Genomic DNA, 19,911 nt, shown 5'->3' with positions numbered 1-19,911 from the left:
AGTGGTGAAAGTAAACATGACAAAGGTTAGAACAAAAAAAACTAGTGTCTCTAAAATACAAGGCTAGAGAAATTTTTAACTTAAATTTGCCTCCTCCTCTAGCAAAAAAAGTCAAAACATTCAATAAGATAAAGTCCATTTAAAACCAAAAAATTGGCCAATCCCACGAAAAGGCACAAACGATATAAACTTAAATCAGCAATCACTACTCTTCCAAGTTCCTACAGTAAAGAAAACAAATAAATGAATAATATAAATGAAACAGTTCAATTAATCGATAAACCAAGAGTTCCTTTTAATAAACATTTTTCCAAGACAATTAAAAACAAACTGTTCACTATTGTTTATACCTCCATTATTATTTGTATCTAAATGATCTTTAATAACAATAGTAAGAATTTATTGGTGCTAGCTCATAGAAAAAAAAACGGCTTACAAGATAAAAAATAAAAAGGAGTCATTGGGTCACTTAAACTCATACAGTACGTGAACAGCTAAAAATGCCCATTTCGATTGCTCTTTTTGTGGCTGTTAAACAGCTGTTAAACTGTTAAACTGGCTGTTAAACAGTCACAAGCGACTGGGCTCAAAAGTAATCGAAACTCTAAAAAAACGAAATTTTAAAACATAAAAAGAATCAACTTATTGTGCTGATTCTAAATATATAAGACTCATCAAGTTTAGTGTTTTCCATCAAAAGTTACGAGCCTGGAGAAAATTAGCCTGAGTTTTAAAATAAGGGAGAACATCACCTAAATTCAAGGAATCTTAATGAAAATCACGCCATGATATCCAGCGTGCCAGAGAACCCTACTATAGAAGTTTCATTCTCCTTGTTTATTTTTTTGTTCATTTTTCCCCATGGATGATCGTATTGAAATAAGGGTCCTAGAAGATCGCGAGAGGGTGAATACGAACTTAAATTAGAAGTTCTAGTGCCCTTTTTAAGTGACAAGAGATAGGGGGCAACTGGGACCCCTCCCACTCCCATTTCCCCCCAAAGTTATCTGACCGAAATTCTGAGGTAGCCATTTTGTTCAGTATAGTAAAAAAAATATGTTTGTAGGTGTAAAACGACACCCTGCAGTCCGTGGGAAGTGGCCTGTAAGTTATGAAATTTGTCCATTGTTTATGCATAGTATTTGTTATTGGGAAGTATACAGAAATTTTTCTGGGGATGGGGGGTGTGCTTGAGGTGTATTCCTATAGAGATAATTTTCCTTGGGGGGGGGGAGAAGTTTTGGGGATGTGTTTTCCAGGGGAAATATTACAATAGGAGGATTGGAGAGAATTACTATACGAAAATATTTTTAATTGCGTTGAATTCTCTTTGCCAAATTTTTCATTTGAGGATGTTCCGGGGGAATTATCTGGGGGTTATTTTCCATGTGTTTTGGTTTCCGGGAAATAATTTTTCAAGGAAGGGGACATTTCTGGAGTGGTCGAGAAACCGATTAGAGATTAAAATCATATACAAATGAAAGAATGCTAAGAGGATTTTTCAGGCTGAATCGTCCGTCAGCAATGTTATAGCGAGGGGGCTTCTCAGCAAGGATTAAACTATCTGGAAGGAATTTGACGGGAGGGGGGGCACTTTACTTTGGACAAGATTTTCATGGAAGAGTTTTCTGTGAGAGGAAGGGGTATATTTCATAAAGGGTAAGCCAAATTTACCGGCATTATTTGACAAAACAAACAGAAATTATTACATATATGAAGGGTTGCTTCCTCCTCAATGCCTTGCTCTTTACGCTAAAGTTTGAATGTTTATCCCAAATTTTTAATAGAGGCTACTTGGGGGCTTTTTGTAGAGTAGGAAGCTTTTTTTAAAGTTCTAACAGCCTTAGCGCAAAGAACAAGGTATTAAGGAAGGAGGCAACCGATCATATACGGAATAACTCTGCCAAAATTAATATGCAAATTTCGTTTTATTTTATTTTTTTTTTACAGGCAGCCAAATTTGAGCCTGTATTAGTTGAAAATTAAATAAAAAACAAGTTATTTTTAACTGAAAGTAAGGAGTGACATTAAAACTTAAAACGATCAGAAATTATTCCATATACGATTGAGGCTGTCCCCTCCTCAACGCCTCACACTTTACGCTAGAGTTCAGGTCTTTGTCACAACTTTTTAAAACAATAGAAACTTTAGTGTAAAGAGCGTGGCGTTGAGGGTTGGGACACTCCCTTTCATATACGGAAAAGTTTCTATTCGTTTTGAGTTTTAATGTCGCTCCTTGCTTTCGCTTAAGAACACTTATACTATATTCTGAAGAGGGTGATATTTAATAAAGTTGATACGTAGAAATGCTGAGGAGGGGTTGCAGACGACATTATTTTTGCCAATAATTTTCTTTTCTAGGTATTTTTTAAAGAAATAAGTTTGCTGTCGTTCCCATGTAAACTCTTCATAATATTTCCACCGTAAGCTGTTAATGCTTTCAATTGTAAGGTTGTAATTTCAACAATAACTCTTATTTGGTACGTTTAAGTAAAATACACTAACCAGTGGAATTACGGCTTGTGAACAACGGAGGTAAAATATAATGCTTTTCAATAATTCTAACCCAAACGACTGCCTGAAATTTTCCGTTTGATAACAGAAATTTCTCCCTGTGGGCTAAAATGGCTTAGGGGTACAAACATGAAAAAAACCTACATTAACCCAAAAAAGAAATCACGAGCGATGGTGCCTAAGGGCTAACTATTACACATATTACAAAACACAGGAGTAAAGGGAGTAATGTAACTTTCTTCATCAGGGACCAACTTTGGTCGTCAGTGGTCCTTTATTGGATCTGTTGGTCCTTTATGGGGTTGTTGCATCCAGGAGGGCAAGGGGTTTGAACTCTCCCCCTCAAATGTTTGTCCAGTTCGTAAAAACGTAAGAAAAATCTTGGATACGGCCCTATTGGGGACTTTGTGGACAAAGTCACACTCATTCTCAAAATTATAGAAAAAAATTTTCAATTTGTATTATTGAAAGTATATTTGGCTTTCAGTCTCTCTAAAATACCCAACCCCTCTCACCGCCTACTTTTTTTAGCAGGAAGGATTGAACCCAGGTGACGCAAGAATACTTAAACGATATGATTAGAGAGCCAGAGTTTACCAGAAGATTCTCAATTTACATAATTGGAGGATTAGCTGAGTTTCAGTCCCTCAAAAATACCCTTGCCCCTCTTACCACCGATTTTGTAGAAGAAAGGCTTGAAACCGAACAATGAAAAAAGTTTCATGATTAGAGACACAATGTAGATCAGAGCCCCTTTCTATAAGCGAGTCATAGCGTCGAAAACAAAAGCTTTTATGCATTTTGAATCAACAGTTAATAGTTTTATTGACATCGTATCATATTTCATAAAAATTACATTATATTTGTAATGTCGGAAATATCCCATAACGTTAGTTACTTTTCATGAGTAATTCTAGTCGGAATAGAATCTACATATTTTTATTCAGGATTAAAAGAAGATTGTCATAATTACATCTCTTCTGATCTTCAAATTTATTTATATCAAACTTCAACATTCAAACTTCAAACATCAGAAGTCCATTTATTCAAGGTCTACTATGGTACAACTTATATCCCTGCTAGATTGCGATTCAGGAAGTTACTCTGGAAACGCTTTTTTCTGAATTGTCTGTTGTCATGAGTCTCGAGTCTGTTGGATGGAATCTCCAATATGGTTTTCATAGGTCAGTTGCTACAGGTTTGGAAACTGATTTTGCTTGTAGCTCAGTATATGTTTTTATAAAATTATTTTAGAATGACGGCTTATAGTTTAAAAAAAAAATAAAATTTAAAGGTCGGATTTAAGGATGCATTGGAGCTAACAACGATAACTTTTAGTTTCAAGCCAACATGCTGTTCAAACGAAATTCCCCCGCAGGATCGAACACATTTGATGGCTTGACTGGGTACGGAGCATGGACATCCTTCGGTCCTTTAAATTGCCACCCCTTTTCAAACTGCTTGAGTCCAGCTTGCTGCGTTGGAACGGTCATTTGCTCCGCCTACTCACTCAAACAAATGTTCGACTTATCTTCGACTTCGATCCAACTGCAAAAGGCTGAGAACGCCCCAGAGGGAGAACACGTACGAGATGGGCGGGTATCATCAGTGGTCAATTCACTGCACAATGCATCAACCCCAAAAAAGCTTCTACCCTCGTCCAAAAGAGACTACTCTGGAGAAGAATAACTGCACTGACATCTGGTTATCTATACACTGGCCATGCTGCCGAGCTAGAACTTTCAGTCAAGTAAATCAAGTCAAAAGCAATGCAATGCTGAGGTATAATAAATTGTTATTGATGTTGACCTTCATAATTTATATTGCAATAGTCTTAGATATTTGACTCATTTCCGATGTTTCCTAACCTTAGTGTTATCTGGCAAAGTTTTTGCGGTCGATTTTGCAAAAATAAACTATTTTTTTGCATAGAGGGGGGCGGGTTAGGCTATATTAATTGAATATTTCATAAAAGACACCGAGAAATTTGAGAAAATCAGGATTTCCAAGGATCCAGACCCCAATCAACCCAGCTCTGCAAACATCCCAGTTTCCAGGAGCATTCTAAGAAAGCATAAAGACTAACTGAAAAACTCGATGATGACTCTATTTCATTTCGTCATCCCAAAGTGAAATGGTGTATCCTACATTTCATTTTTATTCCAAATCAAAGACATGATAGGCTGCACAAAGGCTGCGCAGCAGAATTTTCGTGCATTACGTTTATTAACTTCACTTGCTGCCTCCGTCAGAAGAAATTTATTTAATTAACCATGGACAAAGGTGCCATTACAATTTTTATTCTGGCTAGACCAAGGAACCCATATTTTGAAAAAAGGTGGATAATATTGTATAACGCCTTACCCTTCGAATTTTAACTTTCGAATGTTGGAGACAGGCACATTATTAAAAAGATGCGAGTGGTGGCTATAAAAGTATCTATTTTATGTGTATATTGTTATTGTAAGTCATTAATATTGTTATAGTTATTTTAGGAATGGAATTATCTTTGGATTCTGTTGACTTTTCAGACTACTTTTTTAAAACTTTCTCGTGGCCTTTGCCCTCTTCCGAAAAAGTTTCAAGGAATGTCGTCAAGAAATGGGCCATAGATTATCGTGAACTATATGGAGATGGCAACATTTCATTTAGTTGGATCAAAAAGGAAAAGTTAAATCCGAGACTTTAAAACTTCTGTCATTGTAAACCAAAGCAAAGACGTTCTAAAAGACGCCTTTATTAGTTCCTATTTCGCTATTTTGCCTATAGAAGTGGTTTGAGTCGAGTTGTATTCGTTTTTTATTTGTCTTTTCGTTGTTCTTTTCGCTGGATCGTTGGTATCATCCACCACAAACGGTAAGAAAGGATTACATCATAAGAAAACTTAACATCTTCAAGAATCCAAAAGGTACCATCTACAAAAATGTAAAATTTGTTATATTTTCAAAGATGGATCACTCAGTTTATTTCCAGAAGAAGCAGTCGTAATATATCAAAATAACAAATGAGATAACACCACTGACAAAAAAGTCCCTTTTACACATATTGTCCTTCAAAATATCAGTTTTGAGCTGGGCAGGGCCAAAGTGCTATTGATCAAGTTCTAGATATTATTAAAAAGATAGATTCAATAGTATCATTTGTAAATCCAGATATTTTCATTTGTAAATCCAATCTTACAAATCTGGAATAAGGATTAAAATAAACAACACAAATTTTAGCGGTTTCACGGTGCATTTTTTTTTTTTTTTTTTGCCGTTATCATAGTCAGCCTTTTAATTCAAATTTCAAATTTCATTTCAACTATATAAGATTAGTAAAAACTGGTATCAGTTCGATTTCAAAGAATCAAATTGATCAGAAGAATAGATTAAAAGTGGAAGGAAAGTTGAAGGTCAGTCTTAACTGAAAATGATTATGGAGCCTAAAGGAATTTTGTAAAGAAATGGCCCGTAGACAAATGCACATAAAAACGTGAGGAATAATTTTTCTATCTGTTGCACCCCAAAAAGACAGCTTGTACACAACAATTTTGAAAAGGGGCTAGAAAGGCAAGAAAGAACTTTTAGCGTGCTGGTAGAAGGTTAAGTGGGTGGATGTTTCCATGGAGGAATTTTTCATGAGGGAAGATAATTTCTATGAAGGGGGCGCAGGATTTTCTAGCATTATTTAAAAAGAAAAACAATGAGAAAATAAATATTTTTTTTACAACTGAAAGTAATGAGCAGCATTAAACCTTAAAACGAACATCAAATGTTACGTTAATAAGGGAGTTCGTCTCCTCCACAATACCATGCTCTTTACACTAGAATATTTTTTAGTAATTCCAACTGTTAATTCTAAGGCCTTTGCGACTCAGAGGTCATTCTTAAAGATTTGGGACGAAATTCGAACTTTAGTGTAAAGAACGAGGTATTGACGAGGGGGCAAACCCCATCATATACGTAATAAAAATACAAAATTTATAAATTCGTTACGTAAGTTAATTCGTAAGGTACGTATGTTTATCATTAACAAAAACGTTCGTAAAAAATAAACAATATAGTTGCATTTTAAAGCAACTAAAAATTGGAGGGCAACTAGGCCTCCTCGTCCATCCCTTTTTTTTTACTAAAATCGTCCGTTCAAAACTATGAGAAAGCCATTTAGCAAAAAAAAAAAAAAAAAAAAAAAAAAAAAAAAATAAATATGTAAATTTCGTTTTAGCTATGCATGTGGGGATGGCCCAAAATCAAAATATGTTTTAATTAAAAACGTTCAGAAATTAAATAAAAAACAAGATTTTAAAGTGCAAGGAAGGAGTGACATTAAAACTTAAACCGAACATAAATTAGTCCGTGTATAAAAGGAGCTGATCCCTCCTCAAGGCCTCGCTCTTTACGCTAATCTTTTTTATTGTTTTAAAAAGTAGAGTTGAGAGAAAGAGTCAAACTTTAGCGTAAAGAGCCAGGCGTTGAGGATGGGTCAATCCCTGATATATACAGAATAATTTCTGTTCGTTTTAAGTTTTAATGTCACTCCTTACTTGCAGTTTAAAGAACTTGTTTGTTTTTTTATTTGATTATCCTTAAGATTGAAAGCGATTGCTACAGTTTTCTCAATATTAAAATATTGTTCCTGGTCACTGGCCACTGAAAATGGAACTCAATCTCCTAAGTAAAATATGTAGACCAAGGTACATAAAGCAAAAAAAAACAAAACAAGGGAAACCTTTAGTTATAATCTAGATTAAGAATGTTTTCCAAGGCCAAGTAATCTAACTTAAAGACAAAAGATCATTTTTAAGCCATAAAAAGCAATTAATTTTAAAAATGTTGATCTTTAGTGGCCTATTCAAACTGGTAATTACTAAATAATATTTTTTCCTTTACCTGTTTCTTGTGGAATAAAGCAAATTATGAATTGTTTCAAGCTGACTAAATAGCAGTAGACGTAAAAGAAACAAGGATAGAGGTGTAAGATCCTGAAACTTCCTTTGTGCAAGAAAATCACTGAGAAAATTGAAAAAAACTGAAACTACCTCTTCTGCATCTGAAAGTGCAATTTTTGGCATATACACTAAAATAAACTAGAAAAAATCTTGATGTAAATAATCTATAACAATTGCTTTATGTGTATCTGCAATAAAACCACTCGCTATCCATCAGAATATCACCCTCTCTTTTAATACTAGCTAAAAGGCTATCTGTTTAAAAACACAGAATTATTGAATGATAATCCAGATCAAGAACGTTGGTTGAAAAATGACGAAGTAATCTGATAAAAAAAAAAAAAAAAATCAGTTGAAAGCTACAAAAATGCAATTAGTCTCGGAAACTTGATCGACAGAGTAGCCTACTCAAGCTGGCAATGCCTCAATAAGATTCTTCCTTTACCTGTTTCTGGCGGAATGAAGCAAATTACGATTTATTTCCAGATGACTAACTTGCAGTGAACGTGATTAAAAGAAGGGCAGAGATACAAAACCCTAGGACTCGCTTGATTTTCTGCAGAAAAAAATTTTAAAGACAGAGTATAGGTTTCTTTCGTATATTTTTTTTCAATTAGTATACTATGTTGCGTTTTTTTGCGGTGTGGTCTTGTTGAGTGAAAAAAAAAACTTTCTTTAGCAGAGATTTACTTGATTTATGTTAGGAATATCTCCAGTGACTGAATTGGGATAATGTTTGGAACATTCTATTGGTGTACTATATTAGGTTTTATATGTTGTCCATTATATTAGGTTGTTGTCCATATATTAGGCGGCGGAATGTTGTCCACTTTCCGCCGCCTGGTGTAAATTTCGGATTGGCGTTTGTGCCGTACAGTTCCGCCACGCTTGGCACAGTCCTCAGAGTGCTTGTCACAGTTCCATCACGCTTGGTACACGTTTTCCGGGCTTGGGACGCATCATCTTGTGTATTTGATTCCTGAAAGTCGACAACCCATCCTTGCGACATACAACTATAATCTCGAACCCCAGTGGACGCATGATTGTGCATAATACTGTTAACTGGCCTTCACGCTAAGTACGTAAATATGATAAGCATAGCCTTAAATTAAATATAAAAAAACTAAAGGTAAGGAGCGACATTAAAACTTAAAACGAACAGCTACTCCGTATATGAAAGTGGCTTTTCCTCCTTAGCCCCCGGCTCTTTACGCTAAAGTTTGACTCTTTCTCTTAACTCAACTTTTTAAAGCAGTAAAAAACTTTAGCGTAAAGAGCAGGGCGTAGAGAAGGAAAAGCCTCTTTCATATACGGAGTAATTTCAGTTCGTTTTAAGTTTTAATGCCACTCCTTACTTTCAGTTAAAAAAAAACTTTTTTATGTTTAATTTGTGAACGTTTTAGAATTAATGCATGTTTTGATTTTTGCTCTCCGCACATAAATAATTAAAACAAAATTTGTATATTATTTTTTTTTGGCTAAATGGCTTTCTGATAGTTTTAATCGGAAGATTTTGAGAAAAAAGGAGCAGGGGAGGAGGCCTAGTAGCCCTCCAAATTTCTGATTACTTAAAAAGGCAACTAGAAAGTTTAACTTTTTACGAACGTTTTCATTAGTAAAAAATACACGTAACTTACGAATTAACTTACGTAACGAACTTCTATACTCGTATGTTTTTATTACGTATATGAGGGGGTTCACCCCCTCGTCAATACCTCGCTCTTTACACTAAAACTTGAATTTTTTTCCAATTCCTTAAGAATGACCCCTGAATCACAAAGGCCGTAGAATAAATAGTTGAAATTACTAGAAATACTTTAGCATAAACAGCAAGGTATTACGAGGAGGTGAATCCCTCATATGCGTAATAATTTCTGTTTGTTTTAAGTTTTAATGCTGCTCCTTACTGTCAGTCGAAAAAACTTTTCATATTTATTTTTTCATTGTTATTTAAATAATGTTAGAAAGTCCTGCGCTCCCTTCGTTGAAATTCTCTTTCCCCAGACCAATTCCTCCACAGAAAGATCCTCCCACATAACCCCCTCAACTTCTCTCCCCCCTAAAAAAAACAAAAAAATACCCCTGAACACGTCTGTCAACTTCCCAATAGCCATTAGTATATGTAAACAACGGTCAAAGTTTGTAACTTGCAGCCCCTCCCACGGGGATTGAGGGGGAGTAAGTTGTCCCCAAAGACATAGCTATTAAGTTTTTTGACTATGGTGAATAAAATGGCAATCTCCGAATTTTGATCCGGTGACTTTGAGGGAAAATGAGCGTGGGAGGGGGCCTAGGTGTCTTCGAATTTTTTTTGTCTCTTAAAAAGGGCACTAGAACTTTTATTTTTCGTTAGAACGAGCCCTCTCGAGACAATCTAGGACCACTGAGTCGATACGATTACCCCTGGAAAAAAAAAACAAAGAAACATGAATCCGTGATCCTCTTCTGGCAAAAAAATGCGAAATTCTACATTTTTGTAGATAGGAGCTTAAAACTCCTATAAGAAGGTTCTCTGATACGCTAAATCTGACGGTGTGATTTTTGTTAAGATTGTATTACTCGTATTGGGCGTTTCCCCTATTTTTTTAAAATAGGGCAAATTTTCTCAGGCTCGTAACTTTTGATGGGTAAGACTAAACTTGATGAAACTAGTATATTTAAAATCAGTATTAAAATGCCATTCTTTTGATGTAACTATTGGTGTCGAAATTCCATTTTTTAAGGTTTCAGTTACTATTGAGCCGGGTCGCTCCTTACTACAGTACGTTATCACGAACTGTTTGATGCTTAAACAAGTTCTTTCGTACTAGTTGAATGTAAAAAATCCATAGAACTATCAAAATCACTACCAAAAATCATTACAATATAAACAAATTACTCAAAATTAAATATCTGGAATGGAGATGGATATTAAAGCTCTGATGAAGCGTGAAATACTTTCACGGAGAGGTTTGTTCATTCATTTTCATGATTTATTAATTTTTTATCTAGAAATGTGTTTTTGTTGCTGCCTTGCTGACTTTTCCATAACGTAAAATAACCTTACGTGATAGAAAATTCTAAATAGAGCTCGAGTCTATACAGCACTGCCTACTTTACGGACTAAATGTAACCGCAGGGCTGCGCAACTCAACATGCTGTTTAAGGTATTTTACGGTTAAGAGTTTTACGGTATGGTATTAAAAAACAATAATAATGAAGGACAGTTTAATAAGAAGACAGTTATAGTTTTGATTTTCAATTTTTTAAGCGTTCTTTTTTTTGGTTAACACTTTGACAGGATAATTTTTCTTTTGTATTGTATAGAACACTGAAGATTTTTCAACACTCGTTTTTTTCAACGTTTATCTTTTAAGTCCCTCGTCTTTCATGCTCTGATCTGAGTATAGAGCAATTTGAACTCTCGGGCAATATTCGGCCAGACGTTGTGTAAAACTCGTCATTGTGCAAATTTTGTAAACCACATTGGGTAACGTCATTGTGTAAACCACTGATAACGATTTATAAATCGTACTGCATTGCAGAAACTCAAGTTGTTTACTAGAAACGGATTTGCTTTTAGTTCAGCATAATATTGATTAAACATTGACCTGCCTTGTGTCAAATATGTGATTTATGTTTGACTAATTAGCATAGAACTTCCAAAGGAAGAAGGCAAACAATCTGAATTCCTAGAACCCCAGTGACTTCAGGCTACGAAAACTTTCTTGGGTAGAAAGGTCGCGGGGAGGGGTTACGTGGAAGGAACTTTCCATGCAGGAAGTTTTCATGGGGGAAGGGACATTACTATGAAGAAGGTGCCGGATTTACCAGCTTAAAAAAAACGACCAGAAATTAAATAAAAAATACGTTTTTTCAACTAAAAGTAAGGAGTAACAATAAAACTTAAAACGAAGAGAAATTATCACGTATATTAGGGGATTCGCCCCTAGCCAATACTTTGCTCTTTGTGCGAAAAAACTCACTTTTAGTACTAATTAAATGGCCTTTGTGATTAAAGGGTCATTCTTAAATAATTGGAATAAAATACTAATTTTAGCTAAAAGAGCGGGCTATTGACGAGGGGGCAAGCTCCCTAATATGCGTAACAGTTCCTGTTCGTCATAAGTTTTGATGTTGCTCCTTACTTTCGGTTGAAAAAACTAGTTTTTTTATAATTTGATATTTAGTAATGGTCAAAAATTAGAGGCATCTCACTGGCACTACATCTATCTGTATACACTGCACTTACTAGTATTCATAATCACTGTCATTAGGGCGATTTAATTTTAATTTATTTTATCTAGAAGTGACGTCACCTCTATTATGGTAAGCCTTGTCTCTTCTTCCACATACTTAGTTTATATGTTAAGGTCAATTAATACGATTAAGCCAAAGTGGTCGGTTTAGTTAAACTTCTTGCAAAAAAAATAGTTATTCAGTTTTTCTTATTCTTACAAATTTCTTCTTTAATCGCCAAAATCCTTAGAAGATGAGCCAACACACAAAAGTATTTTGAGTAACTTCTGCCCATAAATTAAACTACAGCACTAACACTTACTTCTGTGGAAGTTCCAGTAGTACATTAGCACACAGAAAAAATGCTCTTAAACCTAGTTCTTTAATGGATGAAAGAAAACTTGAGCACTTCCTTAGGATATATTTTCACATGACGAGATTGTTTCCGACAGTTTTTAAAATCCACTCTAGATTTTACTAAGGTTTCCAAAACTTTTTTCTAAGTTTGGAGAGTTAGAGTAGCAAAGGCTTTTCAGCTTCTACGGGCCAGGTGTATCTTCGAATCTCTATATATAATTAAATATAAATGCAGACACTTTTTTACGAAATATCATCAAGGCGTAGGTGCTTGTTACATAATAGGGGGATTGTTTGTTTATTTATGCAAATGTTTTCTGCAGGACGCAGATGATTGTTACGTTAGCGGGAATGTTTGTTTACTTAAGCAAATGTTTTTTTTCAAGATATGGACGAAAGTTGCGTAATACAAATTGTTTACTAAGAGTTGCAGGTGTATGTTACGCAATAGGGTATTGGTTACCCATGCAAATGCATGCCGATGTATGTTACATAATAGGGGTTTGTTTTCTTCAAGCTTTCCTTAATTTTTATGTAATAGGAAATGTATTCTCCAAGACAGTTCAAGACATTTTGAAAGACATTTTTCATCAAGACATTTTTCAGGACGTTTCAAGACAAATCAAGGGTTTTTAAGACATTGTTTTCAAGACAGTGTTTATGACGTTTCAAAACATTTCAAGACATTTTTAAGACATTTTTTCAAGATATTTTTCAAGAACTTTCAAGAAGTTTTTAAAAACATTTTTTACAAGACGTTCTTCAAGACATTTATTAAGACATTTCTCTTCAAGAAGTTTTTCAAGACACCTCAAGACGTTTTTAAGATATTTTTCCAAAAAGATGTTTTTTCGAGACGCTCCAAGTCATTTCAAGACGTTTTTAAGACATTTTTCTTCAAGACATTTTTCAAGACGTTTCAAGACATTTCAAGACGATTTAAGACATTTTTCTTCAAGACGCTTCAAGACATTTCAAGAGGTTTTTTAAGACATTTTTCTTCAAGAAATTTTCTTCAAGACGCTTCAGACATCTCAAGCCATTTTTAAGGCATTGTTATTCAAGATGTTTCTAGAACGTTTCAAGACCAAGACTTTAAAAAAAAAAAAATTTTTTCAAGATTTTCCAGACTTTTCAAGACATTCTTCAACACGTTTTTTAAAAAAAAATTCTTCAAGATGTTTTTCGAGATGTTTCGAGACATTTAATCCGTTTTTAAGTAGCAATTCCCATCCTTTGACACCCAATGACTGACACATAGGCACGGGGAAAGAGAGACAAGAACGCACAGAAATACAACACATACAAAACCAAACAAAGTCAGACACACAGGTACATGCACACAGTCAGACACACAGGCACGGGGAGAGAGAAAAAACCCACAGAGGGGAAAAACACAACCACACACATTCAGAAACATAAGTACGCACATAGTCGGACGCACAAGCACAGAGAGAGAAAGAGACAAAAATTACACAGAGGGAAAAAATACAAACACAACCACACAAAGTCAAACACAAAGGCACAAACATACAAACACAGTCAGAAACATAGGCACGAACAGAGCGACAAAGGAACTCAGAGGAAAAAATAGAAGGACACACACATAAAATCACATAAAGTCAGACACACCGGCACAGACATAGTCGGTCACACACGTACAGAAAGAGAGACAAAAACAGACAGAGGGGAAAAATACACAAACACACACATAACCACACAAAGTCAGACACACAGGCACACACAGAGTCAGACACAAACACACGGAATGAGAGACAAAAACACACACGGTGAAATAACACACACAAACTCAGCCACACGAAGTCAGAAACACAGGAACAGACATAAGCAGACACACGGGCACTTAGAGTAAAACAAAAAACAGAGGGAAAACAAATAAAACACACAAACAACCAAACAAAGTGAAGCAAGCACAGAACAGACACAGATGCACAGAGAGAGAGAGAGAGAGAGAGAGAGAGAGAGAGAGAAAAAAAAAACACACAAAGGGAAAAAAACACACACACAAACAACCAAACAAAGTTAAACACACTGGCAAACACATGGTCAGAGACAAAGGCACAGAGCGAGAGAGACAAAACACAGAGGGGAAAAACACAGACACACTAAACCACACAAAGTCACAAGTACAGGCTCACACACAATCAGCCACAAAGGCACGAAGAGAGAAACAAAAACACACAGACCGAAAGAAACGCACAGACACACAACCACAAGCAGTCAGACACAAAGGCACACAAACAGTCAAAAACCCACTGAGGGAAATAAGCGCACAGAGACACAACCAAAAAAAAACAGAGACACAGGCAAAAACACGCGGCCAGACACACAGGCACGGGGAGAGAGACAGAAATAAATGGATGTAAAAACACAGAAACACAAAAACACAACCACAAAAAGGAAGACACACAGGCACACACAAAGTCAGACAAACAGGTACAGAGGAAGAGACAAAAACAGACAGAGGGAAAACACACAAACTCAAAACCAGAAAAATTCAGAAACTTAGGTATACACACAGTCAGACACAGGCACCTAGAGAGATAACAACACACAGAGGGAAAAACTCACAAACACATACAACCACACAAAGTCAGCCACACAGGTACACACACCCAGTCAGACAAAAACGCAAGGAGAGAGAAGAAAAAAGAAATGGAGGGAAAAACACACACACACAAACACAACCAGACATAGCCAGACACACAGGAACTCACACAGTGATACACACAGGCACGGAGAGAGAGAGAGAGAGAGAGAGAGAGAGAGAGAGAGAGAGAGAGAGAGAGAGAGAGAGAGATACAAGAAATACAGAGAAAAAAGCACACACACACACACATCCAAACAAAATCAGACAAACCGACACACATACAGTCAGACACACAGGCACGGAAAGAAAAACAAAAACGGACAGGGGGACAAATACACGCAAAATTAAAATCACAAGCACAAAAAGTTAAACACATTGATACAAAAACAGTCAGACATGCAGGCACAGAGAGAGAGAAGCAAAAACACATAAAGAGAGAAACACACACACACACGAATACAAAAACAAAAAGCTAGAAAAACAGGCAGGCAAACAGTCAGACACACTGGCACGAAGAGAGAGACAAAAACACACAGAGGGAACAAAAACACACACACACAACGACACAAAGTCAGACACATAGGAACACACAGGGGAAAACACAAACACACACACAACTAAACACACAGTCAGACACACATGTACGGAGATAGTGGCAAAAACACACAGCGGGATAAAACAAACACAAACACAACCGCACAAAGTCAGACAAACAGAAAACACAGAGTCAGACATTACAGGAACGGAAAGAGAGACAAAATATACAGAAGTAAAAGTACGCAAACATACGCACACATACAACCACACAAATTAAGACACACAGGTGCAAACACAGTCAGAGACACAGTCTCCAAGAGAGAGACGAAAACACACAGAAGGAAAAACACACAAACACACATACACACACATACAAATAAAACCACCGCTACACAACGTCAGCCACACAGGCACAAACAAAGTAAAACACACAGGAACGGAGAGAGAGACAAAAGACACTGACTTTGTCTGGTTGTGTGTGTTTTTGTTTTTTTCTTTTTGTTTGTTTGTTGTATCTCTCTCTTTGTATCTCTATGTTTTTCCCCATTGTATGTTTTTGTCTTCCTCTCCATGCTTGTGTGTCTGACTGTGTGAGTTCCTGTGTGTCTGACGTCGTGCTGTTATTTGTGTTTTTGTTTTTTTCTTTCTGTTTGTTTTTTGTATCTGTCTCTGTGCCTGTTTGTTTGCCTGTCTGCGTGCCGTGCGTCTGACTGTATATGATTTTATGTGTATGTTCTTTTTCTCTGTGTGTTTTTAGTCAATCTTCCCAGTACCCTGTTTGTCAGAGAGTGTGCGTGCCTGTGTGTCTGGCTGTGTGGTGTCCGTGCGTGTTTACCCTCTGTGTCTGTCTCTCTCTCTCTCTCTCTCTCCATGTCTGTTTGTCTGACCTTGCGTGGTTATGTGCGTGTGTGTTTTTCCCACTGTGTGTTTTGTCTCTGTCTCCGTGCCCAGTGTCCGACTGTGTGTGTTGGACAAAGTCAGTGTCTTTTGTCTCTCTCTCCATTCCTGTGTGTTTTACTTTGTTTGTGCCTGTGTGGCTGACGTTGTGTAGCGGTGGTTTTATTTGTATGTGTGTGTATGTGTGTTTTTCCTTCTGTGTGTTTTCGTCTCTCTCTTGGAGACTGTGTCTCTGACTGTGTTTGCACCTGTGTGTCTTAATTTGTGTGGAGTGTCACTGGATGGGAATTGCCTCTGAAAAACTTCTTGAAATGGCTTGAAACGTCTTAAAAATCATCTTTAAGAAAAACGTCTTGGAAAACGTCTTGAAGGAAAAAATATCTTATGAACCTCTTGAAATGCCTTGAAAAAACATCTCCTATTATATGACAACCAAAGAAAGTCTGAAGAAGCAAACTCCTATTGCGTAACATACACCTACATTCATTTGTATGAGTAAACAATACCCCAATATGCAACATACGCCTGTATCTCTTAGAAAACAATCCACATTACGTTACTTGCACCTGCATCTTGAAGAAAACATTTGCTTAAGTAAACAAACATTCTATATTACGTAAATATCGGCTGCATCTTGAAGAAAATATTTGCATAAGTAAACAAGCGATCCCCCTATTATATTACAAGCATCTGCGTCTTGATGATGTTTCTAGAAAAAATTGTCTGGATCAGGATTCGAAGATAAACCTGGCCAATTGACACTGAAAAGCCCTCACTACTTGTTAGAGCATCTATGAAAATGAATTCAAAAATAATTCGAAACATATTGTAACAAAAATGAAATTGGCTAGCATTTCACAGGAAACGGTTCACCTTTCCTCCTGCTTTTTTCTTATTGTATATATGATTTAATAAACTTTAGGCTGTATTAACCCTAGTTATGAATACTACTTGAATATATTATTCATTCTGCCACGGCAGTGCATAATTATTGCGTCAACTTAACTAGAACTACTTAAGATGTGTTGCCACAGTAAATAATACAGTTATTTTCGGTAGCAAACAATTTTGCACTGAAAAAGAATTCTACACCGTAAATAACCTTAAACTTTTTTAGAGTAAATAATATTCTTTTTATTCACATTAACTATTCTACTAAGAAAACGTAGCTTTTAAGATCATCTGCAAAGCAACTAAGATAGATTTATTTACTAAAGTATGTTATATCTTTCAACAAAACTGAATGGGTTGTTGATGATGACTGTTTCAATTCTACATTCAATTATGTATATTCAAAACTTTAATTATAAAAAAAAAACAAATACAAAATTTTGATTTAAATCAATGTTCACTTCACCAAAAGGTAAGTTTCTTACCGTCTATTGAATTGATTAAAGTATTCTGCCAGCCCTATACCCTCCGATGCAGAATTCCACACCTTTGGTGCTTACAAAACGTGGAAACAAAGTAATTAGTTGAGTATCCCGAGCCTCAGATACTATACCCGACGAATTTCTAATTTCATAACAGTGATAAAATATGCCGGGCCTAAATAATTACCGAAAGTATTCAGGCAAATAGCGATCCAGAAACCCATTAATAAAAGCAGCTATTTGAGATTCTCTTAACTTGAAAATTTGAAATATTTAGCTCAAACTATTGTTCTCAAATCTAGTGCAATCACTTAACAGAACAAAAATCTAAGCTCTGTAAAAAAAAATTGACATAAAAAAGCTAGAGCAAAGCTCTAGCTTCGAAGGTAGCCAATCGATTGTTTATTATGTTAAAACCCTCAACAGAAAGTTTTGAGCCCCCCATTTTCAGCAACCATAGTAGATTAGTGTTTATATCATTATGTACCACAAAACATAGATCTTTGTCCGAAGATTCGGGCAAAGTGGCATTAAAACTTAAAACAAACAGAAATTATTCCGTGAATGAAAGGGGCTGTTTCCTTCTCAACGCCCCGCTCTTTACGCTAAAAATTTGCTCTTTCTCTCAGTTATTCTTTATAAAACAGTAAATGACTTTAGCGCAACGAGCAGGGCGTTGAGGAGGAAACGACCCCTTTCATACATGGAGTAATTTCTGTTTGTTTTAAGTTTTAATGCCGATCCTTACTTTCAGTTAAAAAAAACTTGTTTTGTCATGTAATTTCTGAACGTTTATCAATTAATGCACGTTTGATTTTGGCTCTCCGCAGATGAATAATAATACTAAATTTGCGTATTAATATTTTTTTTGCTAAATGGCCTTCTCATAGTTTTGATTGGATGATTTTGAGAGAAATGGATGGGGGAGGAGGCCTTGTTGCTCTCCAATTTTTCGGTTACTTAAAAAGACAACTAGAACTTTTAATTTTTAACGAACGTTTTTATTAGTAAAAAATAAACATAACTTACGAATTGACTTACATAACAAACTTCTATATTCGTATATTGTTATTATCTATATGAGGGGGTTTTTCCCCTCGTTAACACCTCGCTCATTACGCTAAAGCTTTAATTTTGTCCAAATTCTTTAAGAATGACTCCTGAATCACAAAGGCCATAGAATAAATAGTTGAAATTACTAAAAATACTTTAGCGTAATGAGCGAGGTATTTAGGAGGAGATGAACCCCTCATATGCGTAATTATCTCTGCTCGTTTTAAGCTTTAATGCTGCTCCTTACTTTCAGTTGAAAAAACTTTTTCATGATCATTTTTTAAATTTTTTTAAATAATACAAGAAAATCCTGCCCTCCCACTTCATGCAAATTCTCTTCCCCCGTGAGAAAATACTCCAAGGAAAGATCATCCTACGTTGCCTCCTCCCCTTTAGCCCCCCTCCCATAACAAATAAAACCCTGAAAACGTCTGTAAACTTCCCAAATAACCATTACTGTATGTAAGCACTAGTCAAAGATTGTAATTTGCATCTCTCCCCCCCCCGGGGGACTGTGGGGAAGTAAGTCAGCCCCAAAGACATATTTATTACATTTTTCGACTGTGCTGAACAAATTGGCTATCTCAAAATTTGATCTGTTGACAATGGGAAAAAATGAGCGTGGGAGGGGCTCAGGGGCCCTCCAATTTTTTCGTCACTTAAAATGAGCAGTAGAAATTTTAATTTTCGTTATAAGGAGCCCTCTGGTGACATTCTAGGACCACTTGGTCGATACGATCACCCCTGGGGAAAAAACAAACAAACAAATAAACACGCAACCGTGATCGGTCTTCTGGCAAAAATACGAAAATCCATTTTTGTAGATAAGAGCTTGAAACTTCTACAATAGGATTATCTGATACGCTAAATGCGGTGGTGTGCTTTTTGTTAAGATCTATGACATTAAGGGGTTTTTCTCCCTATTTTCCAAAATAACGCAAATTGTCTCAGGCTCGTAACTTTTGATAAATAAGACTAAATTTGATGAAACTGGAGAGGTAAAAGCAATCCCTCTGTATTTAATTTAGTAATACTGGTAGTACGTTGTACAACAAGCTAGTTTAAGAGGTGTCAAAGACATTCATGGGTCTCAGGCATGAGTTGTCTATTCGGCATCTTTTAAAATCTGGTGCTATGCTGGAATGTATATCAGAAACGCCACTAAAAAATTTTTTTCGTGTGCAATATATTTTGAAAATTATAAGTGTGGCTAACGAAAGTGGTGATTCTGAGTAAAAATCTACATATTGATTTAATGGTGCTGTTATATTGGCTTACTATTTTGTAATATTTTTCCAGAAGCGCCATTTTGTAATCTTTTAATCTTACTATTTTGTAATCTTTCCAGAAGCGTCATTTTGTAATCTTTTAATCTTACTATTTTGTAATCTTTCCAGAAGCGTCATTCCCCACATGCTGAT

General features: G+C 35.8%; 1 protein-coding gene across 5 annotated transcripts in view; it reads right to left on the bottom strand.

Moving 5' to 3' along the window:
- The window catches only part of LOC136030952 (zwei Ig domain protein zig-8-like), a 278,116-nt gene that overhangs the window by 134,533 nt on the left and 123,672 nt on the right, over window positions 1-19,911 (bottom strand). Inside the window, exon 1 of one of the 5 annotated variants that reach the window (XM_065710092.1) lies at window positions 11,985-12,024. The exons of the other annotated variants lie outside the window; for them this stretch is intronic. Coding sequence (XP_065566164.1) covers window positions 11,985-12,009 — 25 coding nt within the window. The 5' untranslated portion in view covers window positions 12,010-12,024. Of the gene's footprint in view, window positions 1-11,984; window positions 12,025-19,911 lie in introns of those variants that run through there. 5 annotated transcript variants of the gene reach the window in all.

The sequence above is a fragment of the Artemia franciscana genome, chromosome 9 (assembly GCF_032884065.1).
Source record: "Artemia franciscana chromosome 9, ASM3288406v1, whole genome shotgun sequence".
In the NCBI taxonomy this organism is placed as follows: Eukaryota; Metazoa; Arthropoda; class Branchiopoda; order Anostraca; family Artemiidae; genus Artemia; species Artemia franciscana.
This window is presented reverse-complemented; position numbering and strand designations above follow the sequence as displayed.